We start from the raw sequence: 19,102 nt of genomic DNA, 5'->3' as shown, positions 1-19,102 counted from the left end.
CATTTTTTCTAATTACAAAAATTTTATTTTCAATCTGACCTAGTGACTAAATTAATAGATTTTCTTAAATATATTTAGTTAACGTCCAATTGAACATGTTATGTGTCATGTATGTTATCAATTAATATTTTACATCATCCATCATTGACAAAATTATGAGTAGAGTAACTAAAGCACAAATATGATTAATTCGTAATATTTAAAGGACCAATTTAATTGAAAAAATCTTTTAGAAACGAATTTAAAAAATGTTTTTATCTTTCAGAAACTAATTTGACTATTAACCTTATATTTTATTGCTAGGATGAAAAATTATTTAAGTAGTGGCGTGGCTTGTAATTGTGATTTGTGTTTATACGCATAGGTAACGAATTTAGCGTTACCTGTTTCTATCTTTCTGTCATTTTCTCCTTCTCTAACATACATACATCACAATTTGAGTCTCCCAAATTCAAAAGAAATTCAAAGCTTCTTGCATTGACCCATGAAAATGCGACTTTAGGTACAGAAAATTCTTAAAAAATTTGCAGGGTGATCAAGGGGGGTTAGGGCCCTGCAAATTTGAATCGTAACCCCTTGAATACGAACATCATGGGGATGACAAAGGACAACGTAATTGGGTTTGTTTTGGCTGTGTCTTCCAGCATTTTTATTGGTTCAAGCTTTATAATTAAAAAGATGGGATTATTAAAAGCCGCCGGTAATGGCAAAAGAGCAGGTTCAATTCATTCGCCTTCCTTCCTTCCTTCATTCATTCATTATTTTCAAACATTGGAATAATCATTTTTATAATTTGATTAATTAGCCACGGGAGGCCATTCATACCTGACTGAACCGTTTTGGTGGGCCGGAATGATTTCAAGTGAGTCACCTTCTTTAATTATGTAAATAATTAATTAATTTAATTGATAAAGTTTATTTAATTAGCATTTTTTGTATTTGGTTGTAGTGATCGTTGGGGAAATAGCTAATTTTGCGGCATATGCATTTGCTCCTGCAATTCTTGTAACTCCTTTGGGAGCTTTAAGCATAATTTTCAGGTGAGAGCTGAGCATATAATAATGTATGTTATAATTAATTAATGTGATGATTATTAATTATGATTTAATGATGCAGTTCAGTGCTAGCTCAATTTATCTTACATGAGAAATTGCATATGTTTGGAAAGCTTGGATGTGCCTTGTGTGTGGTGGGGTCCATAACTATTGTTTTGCATGCCCCGCACGAGCGCGACATCCACTCCGTCAAGGAAATATGGGAGCTTGCTACAGAACCAGGTAATCTTTACGGATTCATAATTCATTCATTGTCTCCCAACACTCCTTAATTAAATTACACCATAAATAACTTTTTCAGATGAATCTATCAAGTATACGACCACTTCCTCAACTTCTCATGTCATATTTCTTGTCTAATAATTATTCAATACGCGTATTTTTTGTGTTGAGTTAGACGGTGTTTATTTTATTATGGAAAAGTATACGTAATCAACAATTTTTTTGAACAATATATGAACAATGTGAATTAATAGAGTTAAAAGAGTAAATTTAATTAATAGCATTAAATTAGGATATAGTATATTTTTATTTGATTGATGATTGTTTATATTATTTAAAATAGTCATTATTTACCTAACATTTCCCTTTTACTATACATGTAACACGCCCATTAAAATATGGACATCGTTTGGTTGTTGAGATATTGAATTTTGATAAATACAAAGACATATGAAAGATACATAAAATACATGTTTTTAGTGAGACACAAATGATACCATACTTGGATACAAATGATGAGATACGATTAATAAGTCTCACCCTTAAATATCTGTTTTGCCACATATATCCATCTCTGCCAGCCCCTCTCTCACCCCCTGCCTCTCTTTAAATATCTGTTTTTTTTTTTAGAAAACAATTGTTTAATTGATTGTTGAATTTAGTTTGTCTTTTCTTTTTTTTAAAAAAAAAAAAATAATTCTTGAATTAGAATTGTTGATGATAATAATTTTGGGCCAAAGTTGAAGAACTAGTAGTGGTGGTGATGGTAAACGCAATGGGAGTAATTATAAATATATTGTTTGAAGGTTAAAATTGATATATATATATATTTTTTTACTAGACAAGAAATAAAAGAAAACAAAGAAAACAAAACAGAAGAGAGACGAAAGCCTCCTAAAAACAAGCAGATAAGTTCCTTGTAAGTAAGACCCAAAGCTCACCTAAGGCTCCAACAACTCAGTTTGAGGGATATTATTCACTGCTGCAAACTTTGCCATAGCATCCGTAACATGATTAGTTGATCTTTGAATTACCTTGACATCAGTTTTCCAATTCCAAGTCAAAATCTCATGAATTTTAGAAACCAAATTAAATCATAATTAGCACTTTGGATGTTAGTAAAACAGTTTTGAATTAGGAGAAAAGCTTTCAAATAGTCTATCTCACAAAAAATCTGTCTGTATCCTGCCTCCCACCCTGCCTCCCAAGCAAAAAGTAATCCTCTCCAAATAGCAAAAAGCTCACAACGAAGTACCGTTCCTAGCGGCAGAACTCCAATACAACCACATTGCCAGGCACCATCCGAGTTTCTAATAATACAGTCAAAACCAGCACAATCGTCATGGATATTAGCATCACTATTAATCTTAAACATCCCCCCAGGAGGAGGAGACCAAGATGAGCTCGGGCAAGATAAATGAACACCATTAAGCTTAGTGAACAAAGACTTTAATTCCTTATCAAATGGTAAGATTAACGTTATCACTTTACTAAAAAGCCAAGAACTCATAGGATTGAAAACATCATTATTTCTGTCTCTCCAAATCTACCAAAGACCAAAGAAGAAAAGAGTAGCATTGACATTCTTACATTCAAATATCCATTGTTTTAAGGATGGACAGTGAACATTGTTAAACTGTAAAGTTTGCCAAACTGTACTAACTTTTGGACAATCACGTAAATAATGAAGAACGGTTTCTGGAGCTAGGGAGCAACATGGGCATAAATCAGAAGAAAAAAAGTCAACGGTGATGTCTAAAAACAGTAATTGAAGAGTATTATGGAAGCAAAGCCAAACAAAAAATTTAAATTTCTCAAGTACCTGGGATCTCCAAAGCCAGAGCCACTCTTCATTCTCCTCCCATCCATATTTATGCTTGCAAAGCCATAAGTAACCACTACTAGAAGAGTAAATTTTTGAATTTGATGCATCCCATCTCCAACCTGCTATGTCCCTAGATTCCACATCAAGATTGTAAGAATTTATATTTAGAGACAAAACATCATGTATAGTAGTGTAAATTCCATTGAAATTCCAAAAACCATCTCTCCAAGTATTACCAATAGCAAGGTCAATATCTGCGATGTGAACATATATGGCAACTCATTTGCAACAGCACCTTCTCTTCTCCAAGAATCAAACCAAAAGGAACCATTTAGAGAACCAATACACCAAGAAAAACTCTCTTTCAAAACTTGATAAGCCTTCACAATACTTGTCCAAACATAGGAAGCATTCTTATAGGAGAACAAGTATCTGTGCTTATATTTAGTAGCAAGCATTTGAACCCAAAATTTTTCTGGACACTAAAAAAACTGTCAGACAAGTTTGCCTAACAAGGCTATATTGGTGCAGCTGTACAGGCAGGGTCTCTAATCCCAAGCTTACCAAACTTCTTCGGGGTGACTACCGTCCTCCAATTGACAAGACTCATATACCTTCCTTCAACCTGGCCCTTCCAAAGAAATCGGCGCATTAACAAAGATATCTTATTAGTAACATTGATAGGAAAGAACGAAACCTGTATTTGGTAAACTGGTAAAGAGGCCACTACTGAATTAATCAAACAGAGCCACCCGGCCCTATTCAAGAGATGCTCTTTCCAACTAGCAAGCTGACTCCTTATTTTATCCACGATACTATTAAAGGAAACTCTGGTTGGAGTGATTAATATTGACGCCGAGATACTTACCAAGATCCTGGGTGAATCTAATGGCAGAAACTCCGATGAACATCTCTTTCCTTTGATTAAAAATATTTTTGGAACAAAGAGTTCTGGATTTATCTAAATTAATTCTCATTCCGAAAGCTTTTCAAAATAAGTTGAGGGAATTCATAATAACTTGGACTTGGGATTTTCTGGCTTTGCAGAAAAGCAACAAATCATCAGCAAACATAAGATGGGAGACCCTAGGTCCTCCTTTAGAAATAGCCATTGGATCTCATATACCCATATCAACCTGATTAGTAATATAGCAAGCTAAACATTCCATACAAATAACAAACAAATAAGGGGACATAGGATCTCCTTGCCAAAAACCTTTCTTAGGAACAAACTTATCTAACCTGCTGTCATTCCAAAGAATTGAAAGAGAGAAAGCTTGGACACAGAACATGATAAGTTTGATAGTAGCAGTGAAAAAAGCAAAACCCCTAAGGAAATGCTCTAAGAACCTCCCGTCCACTCTATCATAAGCCTTCTCTAAATCGATTTTAAAGGCCAACGTTTCTTTGTGTGATTTTGTTTTCTTCATGAAATAATGGAGAATCTCGTGAGCAATGATAATATTCTCTGGAGCGCCCTTGCCTTAGATGAAACCGTTTTAAAAAGGTTCAATGATATCTGTCAAAAAAGATCGAAACGGGTTCACCAAAATTTTGAATTCATCACTCTTAAATTAAATTATTAGTTATATTTGGAAAAAAAAATTAGAATTATGATTCCACTCGTCCCAATTATCAATAAATTAAGAATTTCTCAATCAATAAAAAAAATTCCCGGCTTGAGCTTATTTCAGTGGATTAATTTTGATCAAGTAGTTAAAACTTAAAAGTATGCACCATTTTATTTTATTTTATTTTTTCTTTTAATTGGTTTTTATGAACAGGTTTTATTTTCTATGCCATTATTTGTGTGGCAATGATTTGCATTCTCATTTTCCGTTATGCGCCAACCCACGGACAGAAGTATATAGTGGTATATATTGGAATATGCTCACTCACGGGCTCACTCACGGTATTAATTAATATTAATTATTATATATATATGTTTTCAATCCTCAAAATAATTGATGCTAATCTTAGTTTGTGCATATATAGGTTATGTGTGTGAAAGCAGTGGGAATGGCCTTGAAGCTTACATTTGAAGGGAATAATCAATTTAAATACTATCAAACTTGGTTATTCACGTTGGCCGTCGTTGGGTGTTGTCTCATGCAGATTAACTACTTAAACAAGGTAATAACATCGCCTATGTTCTTATTATAATACACTAGTGGAGCTTTAAAGAAAGAAAATTGGTAAACTAAGAACTTGGAAATTTAATCACCTGTTTTTTCATAGAATTATCATAGACTTAAGTATAATCCATTAGAAATATAAGATTTAAAATCTAACATTTTATGATGATATATTGTTGAGAAAATACTCAGTTTGATCCTGAAGTTACATTTGAATTTCAATTCAGTTCTTAAAGTTTTAATTGCCTCAATTTAGTCCCTAAACTTTTCAAATTGTAATTATGTTAGTCCCTGTGGTGATTTCCGTCACAGAGTCAATTGAAAAGTTTAGGGACTAAATTAAGACAATTAAAACTTTAAGGATTAAATTGAGAGTTTGAGATTCGAGTGTAATTTTAGAGACAAATTAAGTATTTTCTCTATATTGTTATATTAGAAGCCTACTATACGCACATGATCTATGTGCGACAAAAATCATAGCGCCAAGATAGTAAAGTTTCAGGTGACAAATGGGTTTGTCCGTCCCATTCTGTTGAGTTCTGTCTAAATAAATTTAAGTTTCTGACACTTGTTTAAGCGGATTAGTGAGCTAACTACTAAATCGACTTAACTTGGTTAGGTGGGTGGTGGCTTTAGTTCTGAGAAGTGAATTGATTTTTTTTAAAAATTTTTGCCAGAGAATTTTTTTAGAGTTAGACTAGGTTAATTTTGAAATTGATCTGTTTTTGGCTTATAGTATTAAAAAAAACCAACGAAAATAAAATTTAAATAACAAAATTTTAAAAGACAGAATTAACCTCAATGCATTTTTCTTCTCATTTATTATTTTTATCTTTTTTCATCTCACAAAATTTTAAAAACAAATAACAATGAAAATAAAATTTAAATATAATAGATCCTACTAATTGGTTTAACTTTTCTGTTTGATCTATTATTGTTCAAATTTTTCTGAGCTTTGATTTACTTAGTTATGTATAAAAGTAATTCCAACCCTAAATTTACAGAATTTAAAATGCACAAAAATGATTATTTATCGGTGTTAATCGGATCCCCTAATCAAATGTAACATATTCTATTATTTCTTTGGTCTGGAAAATTAAGTAACAAGTTCAAATTGGAAAAAATGTTTGCAGGCTTTGGACATCTTTAACACAAATGTGGTCTCTCCAGTTTACTACGTCATGTTTACTACACTTACCATCGTTGCCAGTATAATCATGTTTAAGGTGAATTATTTATGAGTGAATATTTCATCCGACCCTGACAATTATCTCGAAAGGACAACGAGAACCCCAGAAAAAAACACCAAATTCGGTCTCTAATCTTTTTTTGGGACTGATTAGCTCTGTGCCAAAAAAAATAACATTAACTTTTTTTTTGGCACAGAGATCTCGTTGTCCATTCGAAGTAATTGTTAGGGGTCGAGTTGAATTTTTTTTGTCAAGAGCTTCGTTGTCTTTTGAAGTAATTGTTAGGAATTATTTTAGGTTTTTCTCATTATTTATTTACTTTCCATGCCTTTTTCATCAATTGCATTATTTAGCTTTATTATTAGAGGGTTAGCTTTAAACACAATATTTTCGTTTTAGGTATTAATAATGAATGAAATATTTATAGTAGCAATATTTTGGTTCTTTTACTGTAGGATTGGGACCACTCAAGTGCACAACAGATTGCAACCGAATTGTGTGGTTTTGTCACAATTTTATCTGGGACATTCCTTCTTCACAAAACTAAGGATATGGGAAACCCACCACCAGAAGTTTCTAATATTTCAAAGTCAAGTGACGACCCTCCAGAAATTTGATTCATTTTTGTGTTTACATTACAGCAGCAATTTGCTATTATTCGATGTATATGTCATTAACATAATTCAATTAATTAATTGTTAAATTAATCGTTATTTAAACCGACTCCCACACGTTTTTACTCTAGAATATTTAATAATTACCAGTAATTTCAAGAATTTTTTATTTAAATAAATAAAATAAATATAATAATTATCGAAATAAATAATTTAAAAAATATTTATCGATTTAAATTTTTCAGTCTTATCTCGTTTACAGTCTAAACAGATAAGACACGTCATCTGCGACGTGTCTATCTCGTTTATACTGTAAACGAGATAGACTACTTATCTCGTTTATGCTGTAAATGAGATAAAGTCTGTCTGTACTTATAAATAGAAGTCGTTAACAGCGACAGTCTGGACCCCATTTTGACTGAGTCAACCTATTTCTCTCCTCTTTTGTCCCTTTCTTATCCTATTTTAGACTGATACGGTGATGGCGTGCCAGACAGGGAACGACGGAGATATCAACAGGCTGAACGATACATCGTATTACGCCGAGGCGGCCGATTTCGAGGTTAGTTGCGTTCTGTTTGTTTAATCTAAGAATGTGGTCATTGTTAGGATAGTCCTGAATTGGCAAGAATGTAGTTAAATAGTTTAGTAATAGGTCTCTAAAAGGAATTTAGAACTCTATTTGTTTGTGCAAGGTTGTTATGACTTACTTATTGGTTTTGAACTTTTTTTTTTCTTGTGCTAGGTTGTTAGTATTTATAACGTTCTAATTGTGAAAGGTATCCTGACATATGTAATTTAGAGACATGTGTAGGCTAGAAACATGGAAGTATGTTATTAATTAGAAGTAATTGTAAGTTAGATAGAAATATTTGCTTTGTATCACATGTTAAGCTTATCTAAACACAAAAAAAAAAAAAATAGTAAGAATTCAATAATGTGCATAAATTTATGATCATCTCTTTATAAGCCCGAATTTTTATTTTATCGTTCAGAGGCCTCGCCTTTTACTGCCCCGACAAGTGAGTCATACCCTTCCTCCACCGGACACCATCGTCTCGTATTGCTTTAGCCATATCTCAAACCTACTTAATATATCGTACAGAAGTATTGAAAAGTACAAGTAAAGTTGAGCTTACCAGTATCCGAGGTTCTGCCGAAGGGCTACACAGAGGCTCCATTGACACCCATTCTCATCTTGACGGCACTGCACATCTTACTTTAACCAATCCGATTCGATCATCTGGTACTCCGTACTCCTGCGAATACTGTAGTTCTTCACACCCTGAAGCACTGCCTCTCGGCTTCTAAACCTGTGGCCGACCCGAAACTCTACACCGCCGTCTAGGTTGTAATCATCTTCACCAGTGTCAGAAAACGGAGTCCTCTCATACATGGTGTCCAGATTCAGACCGTGATAGTGAGATGGCACTGCCGATAGCGCCGGAATTGGATGAGGTGGAGGCAAGACATGGCGCGCCACAATTTGGACAGGTGTCTCCGGAACACACTCATCCTCATCCCCACCCATCGGACGAGTCGCTGTCCACAATGTCCGCCACGTAATCCTCATCCGACTCCTCCTCGCCCTCGTTTGCCTCATCCACTAGAATGGCGACATAAATGGGCGGTGGTGCGAGAGGTCGGTCGTGCTGTACATAGGTCGAGTGTACGGAACTCCCATCACCACTGTGTCTCACCTCTGCGGAAAGCTCCATTACCTGCTCCACCATGATCCTCCCATGGATGTTGAACATCAGTCGCACATGCTCGTCCCCTTGAAGTTGAAATAGTCGAAACCGGAAGACTCTGTTACCCATGGGTGTCAGCAACCTATACGCCACCCTTTCGATTTTCCTCACTTCTGTACCATCGAACTTACTCAATATCAAACTCTTAAAATACGACAACGTATCCACACGCTGAGTGCGAAACAATATCGGATCCTCACACTCAAATGTCACCCCATTGTCGCCATTTCTCATACGACAATTGGGATAAACAAGCACAACTATGTATGGATTATTACTGGCCATTAATGCCTTGTATTCGTGAGAAATACGAGACAGAAAAATGATAGAAAAACTTTGTGAAAAATACCAAGAGTTACACATCCTTTTATAATTACTATGGTTGTCTTCTATATATCTCATGTTGAGTTAAGAAATTAACTAAATTAATTAATGACGACAAACATTAATTTATTGGGCAAATTAACTAATTAGTTTTAATTATTTTGGTTAAAATGATGCAGGCCAAAAATTCAATATTCAGTTGCAGCCCAAATTGAATGATAACAAAAACAAAGCTGGCGGGATACAAACCAATAAAAGCCCAAAGAAAACAAAGCAAGGAACCAACGGGCTGAACTTGTTTCAAACCCGATCCAAGCCCGTATCCATCATTCCAAGTTGATCCCACCAAGCTTCTCATACAAGATTGAAGTCTTCACTCTCTCTTATTGCTTCGGTCAGCAACAAGACACAAGAAAGAGAGCTTCGTCCTTCCTACTCATTTCAACAGAGAAGAAAGAAAGAGAAAGCTTATTCAGAAAGCAAATGTCTAATCATCCACATCAATCTCTATTAATCTAAGTCAGAAATTAAAAGGTGATTTATTTCCATTTGCATGCAACTTACTTTCTTCACTTCATCTCAAATCTTCTGCTTTACCATTTTTGGATAAATGGAAAAAGTGTTCTCTGATCTATACTGCTGTGAATCTATGGTTAAAAGTGTGTCTTGGGGATCAAGTTGTTTTTCAATGCCAAGATTTGGGATTACCATTGAAAATGTTTGTTTCTACTGCTCTGAGGCTTTCGATCAAGAAAGAAGGTCAGACTCAAACTTTCAATTTGGGGATTAACTGGAAAAAAGGTGATGTGGTGTGCTGGTGAAGCACACAGCTCGAGGGTTGACCTAGGAGCTAGAGCAACCCAGCAACATGCAAGGAGATAAAAGAAGATTTTTGTTCATTCAGAAGCTAAGGAGAGAAAACCAGAGTTAGGTAAGTTGTGTTCTGTGAAGAAGTTCCTCTATTTGGATAATGCTTTCTTTCAAAGAAGCATTCGGCCAATATTGAAGAACTAAATCTGAGGCTTGGAAATCTGGTTTATCACATAGCAAAGAGGCTGTTGATGAAGTCAATCTCCTTCATGTTTTACAGATTGTGATGTACTTTTCAATGTTTATCTTTCTGTAATTTCTTGAGTGAAAAGGCATATTGAGAGAGCTAAAAAAAAAGTCATGAGTGGAAAAAGGCTAAGTGATACACTTGAGAGAAAAGTCTAGAGTTATTTTCAGATTTCTTTAGGTATGTTTATGTCTTGTATCTTGTACCTGTAAGGTATCCCTTTCTTAGTTGGGTTAGCACTAAGAGTGAATAGTTAGGTATTAGCATTGCCAATGTCAAGTTAGGTTAGAACTTGAGTGTGAAAGGATTGTGTCAATCTTATGGAATTGGTGTATGTAATACGTTTAACTATAGTGGAAAACTGGACGTAGGTTGCATAACACAAGGCAACCGAACCAGGATACATGCTGGTGTTAGCTTCTCTCTTCTCTGCAATGTTCTGTTTTCTGATATTCATGAGACAAAAATAAATTATCTCATAAATTTCCGCTGCTGAGTTCAAACAGAATCAGAATTCAAAGTTTATTCTAAATGGTCATTTCAGTAACTTAAAAGGAAGGCATAGATTCAACCCCCTTCTCTAAGCCTACCACAACTTTCATCTCGTTTACATTGTAAACGAGACATATAAAATGTCATCTCGTTTACAGTGTAAATGAGATAAGACTAAAGAATTTAAATCGATAAATATTTTTAAAATTATTTATCTTGATAATTATTACATTTATTTTATTTAATTAAATAAAAATCCATTATTCCAACTATAGAATATCTAATTACCAGTTATTCTTTATTTCTCAAAATATGGTGAAAAATATTGTCACTTATAATAAAGGATAGTCAAACTATTTTGAAGTTATTTGATTTTTTTCATATATATATACATTCAAAAGATATTAATTAATACTGAATGTATTCTATTTAATTATTTAAATAATATTAAAGTGAAAACTTACTAGCCAATGAATAATAGCTCAAATGGCATAGTCTCTCCATATTCGATTAAGAAGTTGCGGGTTCGAATCTCTTATCTTTAGTTAAAAAAAAAAAAAGTGAAAACTTACTATTAAATAATAGATTAAATTACTCAATTAGTTTTCATAGTTTTTTTTAATTTATAATTAATTTTTTTAATTTATAATTAATTAAATTTTTACACTTAAAAAATTTATGACGAAATCGCTACATGCCTACACTGTATATAAATTTGTAATTAGGTCTCATTATTAAAGAATATTAGATTTAACATAATATAATATACTTAAGCATATTCTCAAGTGGTGTCAGATAGGTTTAATGTGGCTACTGGCATAGGAATAGGTGCCATTGTGAGAAATAGGTGTCAGAAATGACATACGCTCTCACGTTCAAATAAAAAATAGAATGAGTGGTCCATCTATTTTTTTGTAGTTGTATCGTAATGCACGACATAATGATCTGTACAGATGTGTCAGACTGATTTCTCTAATTGTATAGTGAAATCGGTGAAAATCTCGAAATAAAGACAAAAATTTCGAGTTCAAAGAATTGGTAGATTTATCCAGAAATACGACTGTTCCGAGCACGCAAAAAATGTGAGCCCGAATATATCGCTCAATGGACTCCTCCGTGTCACACGATTTGGTGTCACTGTACCGTTGAACCCATACAAGATTTACCTTACCCAATATGTGATCGTCCGGACTGGACAACCGACCAAAACAAGCGAAGTAGTTCTCCACCAAAAAGTGGTTACTGCTGTCCGTTCTACCCGTGACGGGCTCCCTGTTAACCAGAAGACCAAGTATGTGTGTCACGTCTTCTAGCATTACAGTCACTTTGTTGACTGAAAGGTGAAACGTGTGAGTTTTCGGTCTCCATCGTTCTACCAAAGTACTCAAAAGTGCAGAATAACTTCTTATTTCGCCTACTCGCGAAACGTGCTGAAACCCAGTTAATACTAATGCCGCTACAACTATATCGTTAAAGGTTTCTGGCGGATCAAATTTTTTGGACAACAAATTTCTAATCTCTTACAAAAAAAAAATAATTATTAATATTACTTGACAACTATAATTAGTCTTAACAATAACATTAATAAAAATATTAATAATTAACCACAACAATAATTATCATAATAATATATTAATAATAACCGTTAATAATATATTCAAATAATAATAATAATAATAATAATATATCATTATTAAAAAACTCTTTCGAATAATAAATATTTTTATTAACATGTTCATAATAATAAATTTTTATTGTCATAATAAACAATATTATACAAAATTAATAATAATAATAATAATAATAATAATTAATCAACCATAACGAAAACACTAATAACAACGCAAATAATAATAATAATAATAATAATAATAATAAATTTTTTATAATATTTAAAATATTTTTATTAATATAAGAATAAATTATTATTGTTATCATAAATATTATAAAAAATTAATAATATACTAATCATAATAATACTCACTCATAGCCCGACGAAAACACTAATAATAATAATAATAATAATAATAATAATAATAATAATAATAATAATAATTTCATTATTCTTAATCATAATACTACTCATGATCATAACAAAAATATTAATAGCCATACCAGTTTTTTTATTAAATATAATCATCTGTTAATAATATTAATATATTAATAATAATAGTAAATAATATATTAAAAATAATAATAAGTACAAAATACTGATAATAATTAATAATAATAATAAATTATTATTGTTATTATAAACAGTTTTATAAAAAATATGTTTATACTACTTAAAATATTTTTATTAATACATTGATAATAAAAAATTATTATTCTTATAATAAACAGTATTACAAAAAATTAATAATATACTATTGATAATAATATATATAATGAAAACACTAATAATAATATAATAATAACAATACTAATAATAATAATAATGTCACTAATAATAGTAATAATAATAATAAAAATACCAATAAAACTAACAACTAAACACAAATAAATAGTATATAAATAAATATATTTATTTGTTAAAAATAAAAAAATACTTATCCATTGAAGATGATCTAAATACTCAATAATATGTTTTTGAGGTAATGTAAAATCGTAAACCATTTTTTTCTCTTAATTTTATTCCTTATTCGCTTAAACTACTCTCTCTCCTTCCTGCTATTCTTCTTCCTCTCTTTCTTGCAACCAAAAGTCTCAAACCCTCCCTCCCTTACAACACAAAACGTTGAAACCCTCACCCCAAAAATACTGAAACCTTCTAAAAACCACGAACCCTCACCTTTGAAACAACCTCACTTGCGTTTTGCTTTTTAAAGACCCTATTCAGCCATCTTCCACAACACGTGTCGGACATGCAGGTTGTGTTTTGGGCAGTCTCAAGGTGGTCAAATGGCCAAACTTGTCTGCATGTAGGGGATATAGAACATGTTTTGGCAGTTGTTCTCCTCCATGTCAAACGTAACTTATGTTTTACAGTTGTTTTTTTTTTTCTTCATGCAAAACGTGACCTGCGTTTCGCAAATCTCTGCATGTTCAGATCCAGATATATGAATAACACACCATGCACCAATATTATTGGATAACACACTTTTTCACTCCATTTGTAAATTAATTTTTGGGTAAGTTGCTCAGTATTAGAGAGAATTCAATTTCAATGTTACTTTTTTTTTTTTTCAAAAACATCGATCAAAAGTCTGATTTGTATTTTTTTTTTCAAGTTAAATAATATAATTCGGTAAGTATAATTTTTGGACACCACCATATAACCAAAATAGAAATTGGTACCTCCAATTTCTTAAATTCCATAGCAGTGAAAATCACATCCTTTGCCTTATCTTTTTGTGATGCACATGCACATCGAGCATAATAAAAATAATAAGGTTGCATTTGAAATAGAAGCTGAGACTGAGAGATAGAGATTGTGAGACAGAGACTAAATTAAATTTAAATATTATATTTAATGTAAATTATACAGAATTAAGTTATGTGTAACATCTTAACTTTTAGCACGTCATGATCGTACCAAAGTGAGGCGTTACTAACATGTTTTTCTTATTTACTATTTAATATTGAGCCTTTAGTTCGATTTCGCGTTTCAATTTTCAGAACATGCTGGAAACTTTTTTTTAATTAATTAAACTCATTATTTATATTTTTTTTTATAAAAACTGGAGTTGTTATATTCTACTCACCTTACCAAAATTTTCGTCCTCGAAAATTGATACAAGATGAAAAAGATTCATTTCAAGTCCACTTTCAAAAACATCAAAGAAAAGAAACAAAACGGTTTGGCATATTCAGTTTTTCAAATGTGAAAGAAATCATATCTCATGAAGATGACAGAAAAGGTGTAGTCTACTGCAGAGATTTAGAAAGATTCTTAAGATTAGACTCTAACAAAGATGCACATAATAATGATAGGTAAACAACATTAAGGTTGAATATTCCGAAAGGTTCGAGTAATAACTAGAAACATACTCAAGAAGATATTCAAAACACATCCCAAGAAGAAAGTTCGAAACAAAGAATTCCACTGCAAGCAATCAAGAAAAAGATTTACATCGGCACGGATAAGAATTATGCGTTGAAACGAAACTAACTCCTAAAACTTCTAACGTCTCCAAATCCCGTGATTCGCATTGCTTATTAACTCTATTTTGTCCATGACAACCCATTAGTGTTCCCATATACATAAATTATTCGTATTAAGTTGGCCAGACTTAATACCATGAGGAATGCAACAGTCGACTAACAGCATTAATCAATAGACAATCATGCATCTAAAATTTAAACTCTTGTCATTAGGACAAGTCCTATTGCATGACACACACTCAGAGTATGCAGTGAAGCATAATCAGTCCATTTTCCAATGCTCTACAGGAAGGACTGCTCTGATACCATAATGTAACACCCTAACTTTTAGCACGTCATGATCGTACTAAAGTGAGGCGTTACAAACCTGCTTTCCTTATTTACTATTTAATATTGAGCTTTTAGTTCGATTTCGCGTTTCAATTTTCAGAACATGCTGAAAACTTTTTTTAATTAATTAAACTCATGATTTATATTTTTTTTTAATAAAAACTGGGGTTGTTATATTATGTCTCAATATTCTATTTAGTTTAAAAAAAATACAAAGACTAAAACAAATAAAGTTACTTGAATACTCCTTGTTGTTTCTCTCTTTCTTCTTTTCACTTTTCTTCAAATTTCTTCATACAAATTCATAATATAGTAATTCCAAATCAAACAAACAAATCAAACATAACTAAATATGAGTGTTTCCTTATCCAAATCCAGATCAAGGCATGGCCAGAACATAAATAAGCAAATACTAAAACAAAGCATGTTCAAAGAAAATTCATACACATCAACATAGAGGTTTTTTTATTTAAATAAATATATAAAAATTATTAATTTTCAAAATGCGCATAAATAAAATTGTTGATGAAAATGCGCATGGCCAATTCACAGGAGCCGCCCGTAAAGTGAAATTCGCCATAAACTCAGCCTAGGCGCCCATGTTGTGGGTGACATAGTTGATGTGGCCATTTTGCATGTGCCAGAAGCAGCATGGATTCTCAACCTACAACTCCTCCAATTCGCAGGCGATGCAGCTAAGTTGGGTACCCACACCTACTTCCGATGTTTTTGACTTGATCCTAACCTACATCAGCTCTATTTCGTGGGTGCATGGGCTAAATTGATGGCGAATTCCACTTCGCGGGCAATTCCCATCGTAAACATTTTCATCAACAATTTTATCTATGCGCATTTTGAGAATTAATAATTTTATATATTTATTTAAATAAAAAAAACCTCAACATAGATCCATGCTTAAATTCTAAACATCTCAATAAAACCAACAATTTAACCACACTAAAAAATTGAAGAGAATTTTCCCAAACCAAAAAGAAAAGAAAATAAATGCATTAATAACATCACATACCCATATCAAACTGTACCCACAATTTGTACAAGATACTCACAATTCACAATAAAAACATGTCTTTTTTTCGATGGTAATGAAAGGTAATGATTTTCTCTTTCAAAATGGCAAAGGGGGGTGCCGATAGCGACAAGCACGACGAAGTCAAGGCGATCGACACGAGATGCAGAAATAAGAGGATGAAGAAGTATTCGAGAGGCAAGCAAACACTGGCAGCGTGGGAATTAGGGAGAAGAGAAGAAAAAGGAAGTCACTGACGATGAAGACAGGTTGATCCTGGTGGCGACAATGAGGTCACGATTTGAGTAGGTGAGTGTGCAGAGAAAGAATGAAGGAGAAGGCTTTAAATAGTGGGAATGAATCCTCTCAATTGTTAAAAAAAATTGAGAGTGTAAAGTGTGATCTTTAACCCTCCATTGTTTTCTCTCTCATATTTATTATTGGTCCTACTTATAAAACTAATGGTGAGAGATTACACTTTACTCCCTCAATTATTAAAAAAGATGGAGAGGATCCATTCCCCTAAATAGTTGGGGTAGTGTTAGATTTTCAAATTTTGATTGAAAGTATTTTAGAAAAGAAATATTAATAAAGTTTCAATCCCCATCCCCACTTTATGAAGGTATTGAAGAGAACTGAAATTACGACATTCAAAACGATAAAATTGCGTATTACAATTTATTTGAGTTTGGGTCCTCTTTATTACTGCATACTCCTCTTGCCACTGAACTATGTTATTTCTTAATATTTTATATGCTAATTATTATAGGATTTATATATCATGTGGACACATGTTAAGTTTACAAATTAAGAAATTTTTTATTGAAAATATAAAAAAATTTAAATTGTCAATACATTTACATTCATTAAATGAAAACATTTAAAATTTTTCATTAATGTCAAGCTTATCATGTGCCTTTAGGCATATGTTAGTTAAATCCTTAATTATATAGTAAATCTGCACAATAACTTTTTAGATATTATTTTAATTTTATACTCAATTATATTTAAATTAATTATATTTTTTATTATTTATAATTATTAATAAAAATATTATTAAACATGTATAAATAAAAATATTAAATATTTTTATTAATTATAATATAATTAGATTTTTATGATATGATTATGTGTTATTTATTAATATTATTTTTAATAAATACATATAGTATATAATAATATAATAAATATAAAAATACTTTAATATAAAAATAAAATTAAAAAATTTTTATTATGAAAAAATACTAAAATTTTATATACTTATTTAATAATAATCGGATTATAACTTGCTGATTATAATTTGTTGAAACTTGATAAAATATTAGTGAAGATATGTATTTTAAATTTTAATTTTAAGTTTTTGACTATTTTATATTTTTTATTTACATAGGACTGATTTACCAGTTCAACCAGTAACTCATCGATTGAACCAATAAATCAGTGAACCAATAATCTAATCGGTTCAGTTTTAACTTCTGACAACTATGGTTGATACCTAAGTGGTTAAGTTCTTTTATATTGTGTTTAAGCCATATTTTTTCTGCTAATAATGCCATATCATCAATTTTGCTTACTTGACAAAACTTGAAAATCAACCAATCATCTTTTAGTAAAAGATTTTAAAAAACTAGAAGAAAAACTTCTAATATATTATTATTCAATTAAAACATAAAATACTAATTAAATACAATAAATACACATTAAAACTATAATAATAATAATAATAATAATTATAAAGAATTTTAATTACAAATATTGAAATTTTACAATTTATACATGTTAATACTCTGACTACTACATTATTTGGTCTACTTATACATGTTACATACGACTTTACTATTCCTTATTTTTTAATCTCTCGTACCAATTAGCAAAAGCTCTTTCAAATAAGTTTAAATTTACTACATTTTCTTAATAAATACATTCAAATATATCATAATTATCAAATTAATTCATAATTTTATATGACAACAAAACAACAACAACAAAGCCTTGTCTCACTAGGTGGGATCGGTTACATGAATCAAACGACGACATTGAGCTTTATTATATATTATGTCTACAAGAGACCGTTTACATATAGATCTCGTTTGACCACCTCATGGATGGTCTTCCTTTGCCTTTCATCTCTTGTCCATTTTCCATCTCATCCACCCTCCTTATTGGGTGCTCGGTCGGTCTTCTTCTCACATGTCCAAATTACCTGAGACGTGATTCTACCATCTTTTCTACAATAGGTGCTACTCAAACTCTCTCTCTTATATCTTCGTTCCTTATTCTATCCAATCGCGTATGACCACTCATCCATCTCAACATCTTCATCTTTGCCACACTAACTTATGTTCGTGCTCCCATTTGGCCCCCAATACTCTGTACCATAAAACATAGTCGGTCTGATAGTAGTGCGATAGAATTTACCTTTAAATTTTAAAAGCACTTTTTTTGTCAGATAAAACTAGACACACTCTGCCACACACTCTGCCATTTTGACCAACCTGCTTGGATCCTATAATTTACATCCTGTTTAATCTCTCCATTATCGTGGATGATGCACTCAAGATATTTAAAACTTTTAACTTTTCGTAAGATATTTTCTCCAATCCTCACCTCTGTATTAGGGTTTTCTGTTCGGCGGCTAAACTTATATTCTATATATTTCGTCTTACTACAGTTTATGCGCAAACCATACACTTCTAGAACTTCTCTCCATAAATCTAACTTCTTATTTAGGTCTTCTCTTAACTCTCTCATAGGACGATATCATCGACAAAAAGTATGCACCATGACACAAGCTCTTGGATATGCTCTGTGAATACTTCCAAGACTAATATGAAAAGATATAAACTTAAGGATGATTCTTGATATAATCCTATTCTTATAGAAAATTCTTCTGTCACACCACTTTGAATCTTCATACTAATTATAACCCCATACATGTCTTTCATAATTTTTTATTTACATTTTTTGTATTTTTTA

At 31.7% G+C, this 19,102-nt stretch overlaps 1 protein-coding gene across 2 annotated transcripts; it reads left to right on the top strand.

The window, feature by feature from the left end:
- Positions 1-363: 363 nt before the first annotated feature.
- Positions 364-7,689, top strand: LOC112740998 (probable magnesium transporter NIPA1). 2 transcript variants are annotated; one of them, XM_072213589.1, is made up of 9 exons: positions 364-718; positions 806-862; positions 950-1,040; positions 1,117-1,277; positions 4,887-5,014; positions 5,098-5,235; positions 6,371-6,463; positions 6,883-7,016; positions 7,511-7,689. In XM_072213589.1, the coding sequence occupies exons 1-9, from the start codon at positions 592-594 to the stop codon at positions 7,521-7,523; spliced, it is 942 nt and encodes a 313-aa protein (XP_072069690.1). In that variant the 5' UTR covers positions 364-591; the 3' UTR covers positions 7,524-7,689. The 2 variants fall into 2 exon arrangements, with proteins under 2 accessions (XP_072069690.1, XP_025645544.1); XM_025789759.3 differs by lacking the exon at positions 7,511-7,689 and having other exon boundaries at positions 6,883-7,146.
- Positions 7,690-19,102: the final 11,413 nt, after the last annotated feature.

This window comes from Arachis hypogaea, chromosome 14 (genome assembly GCF_003086295.3).
Source record: "Arachis hypogaea cultivar Tifrunner chromosome 14, arahy.Tifrunner.gnm2.J5K5, whole genome shotgun sequence".
NCBI classification, from domain to species: domain Eukaryota; kingdom Viridiplantae; phylum Streptophyta; class Magnoliopsida; order Fabales; family Fabaceae; genus Arachis; species Arachis hypogaea.
This window is presented reverse-complemented; position numbering and strand designations above follow the sequence as displayed.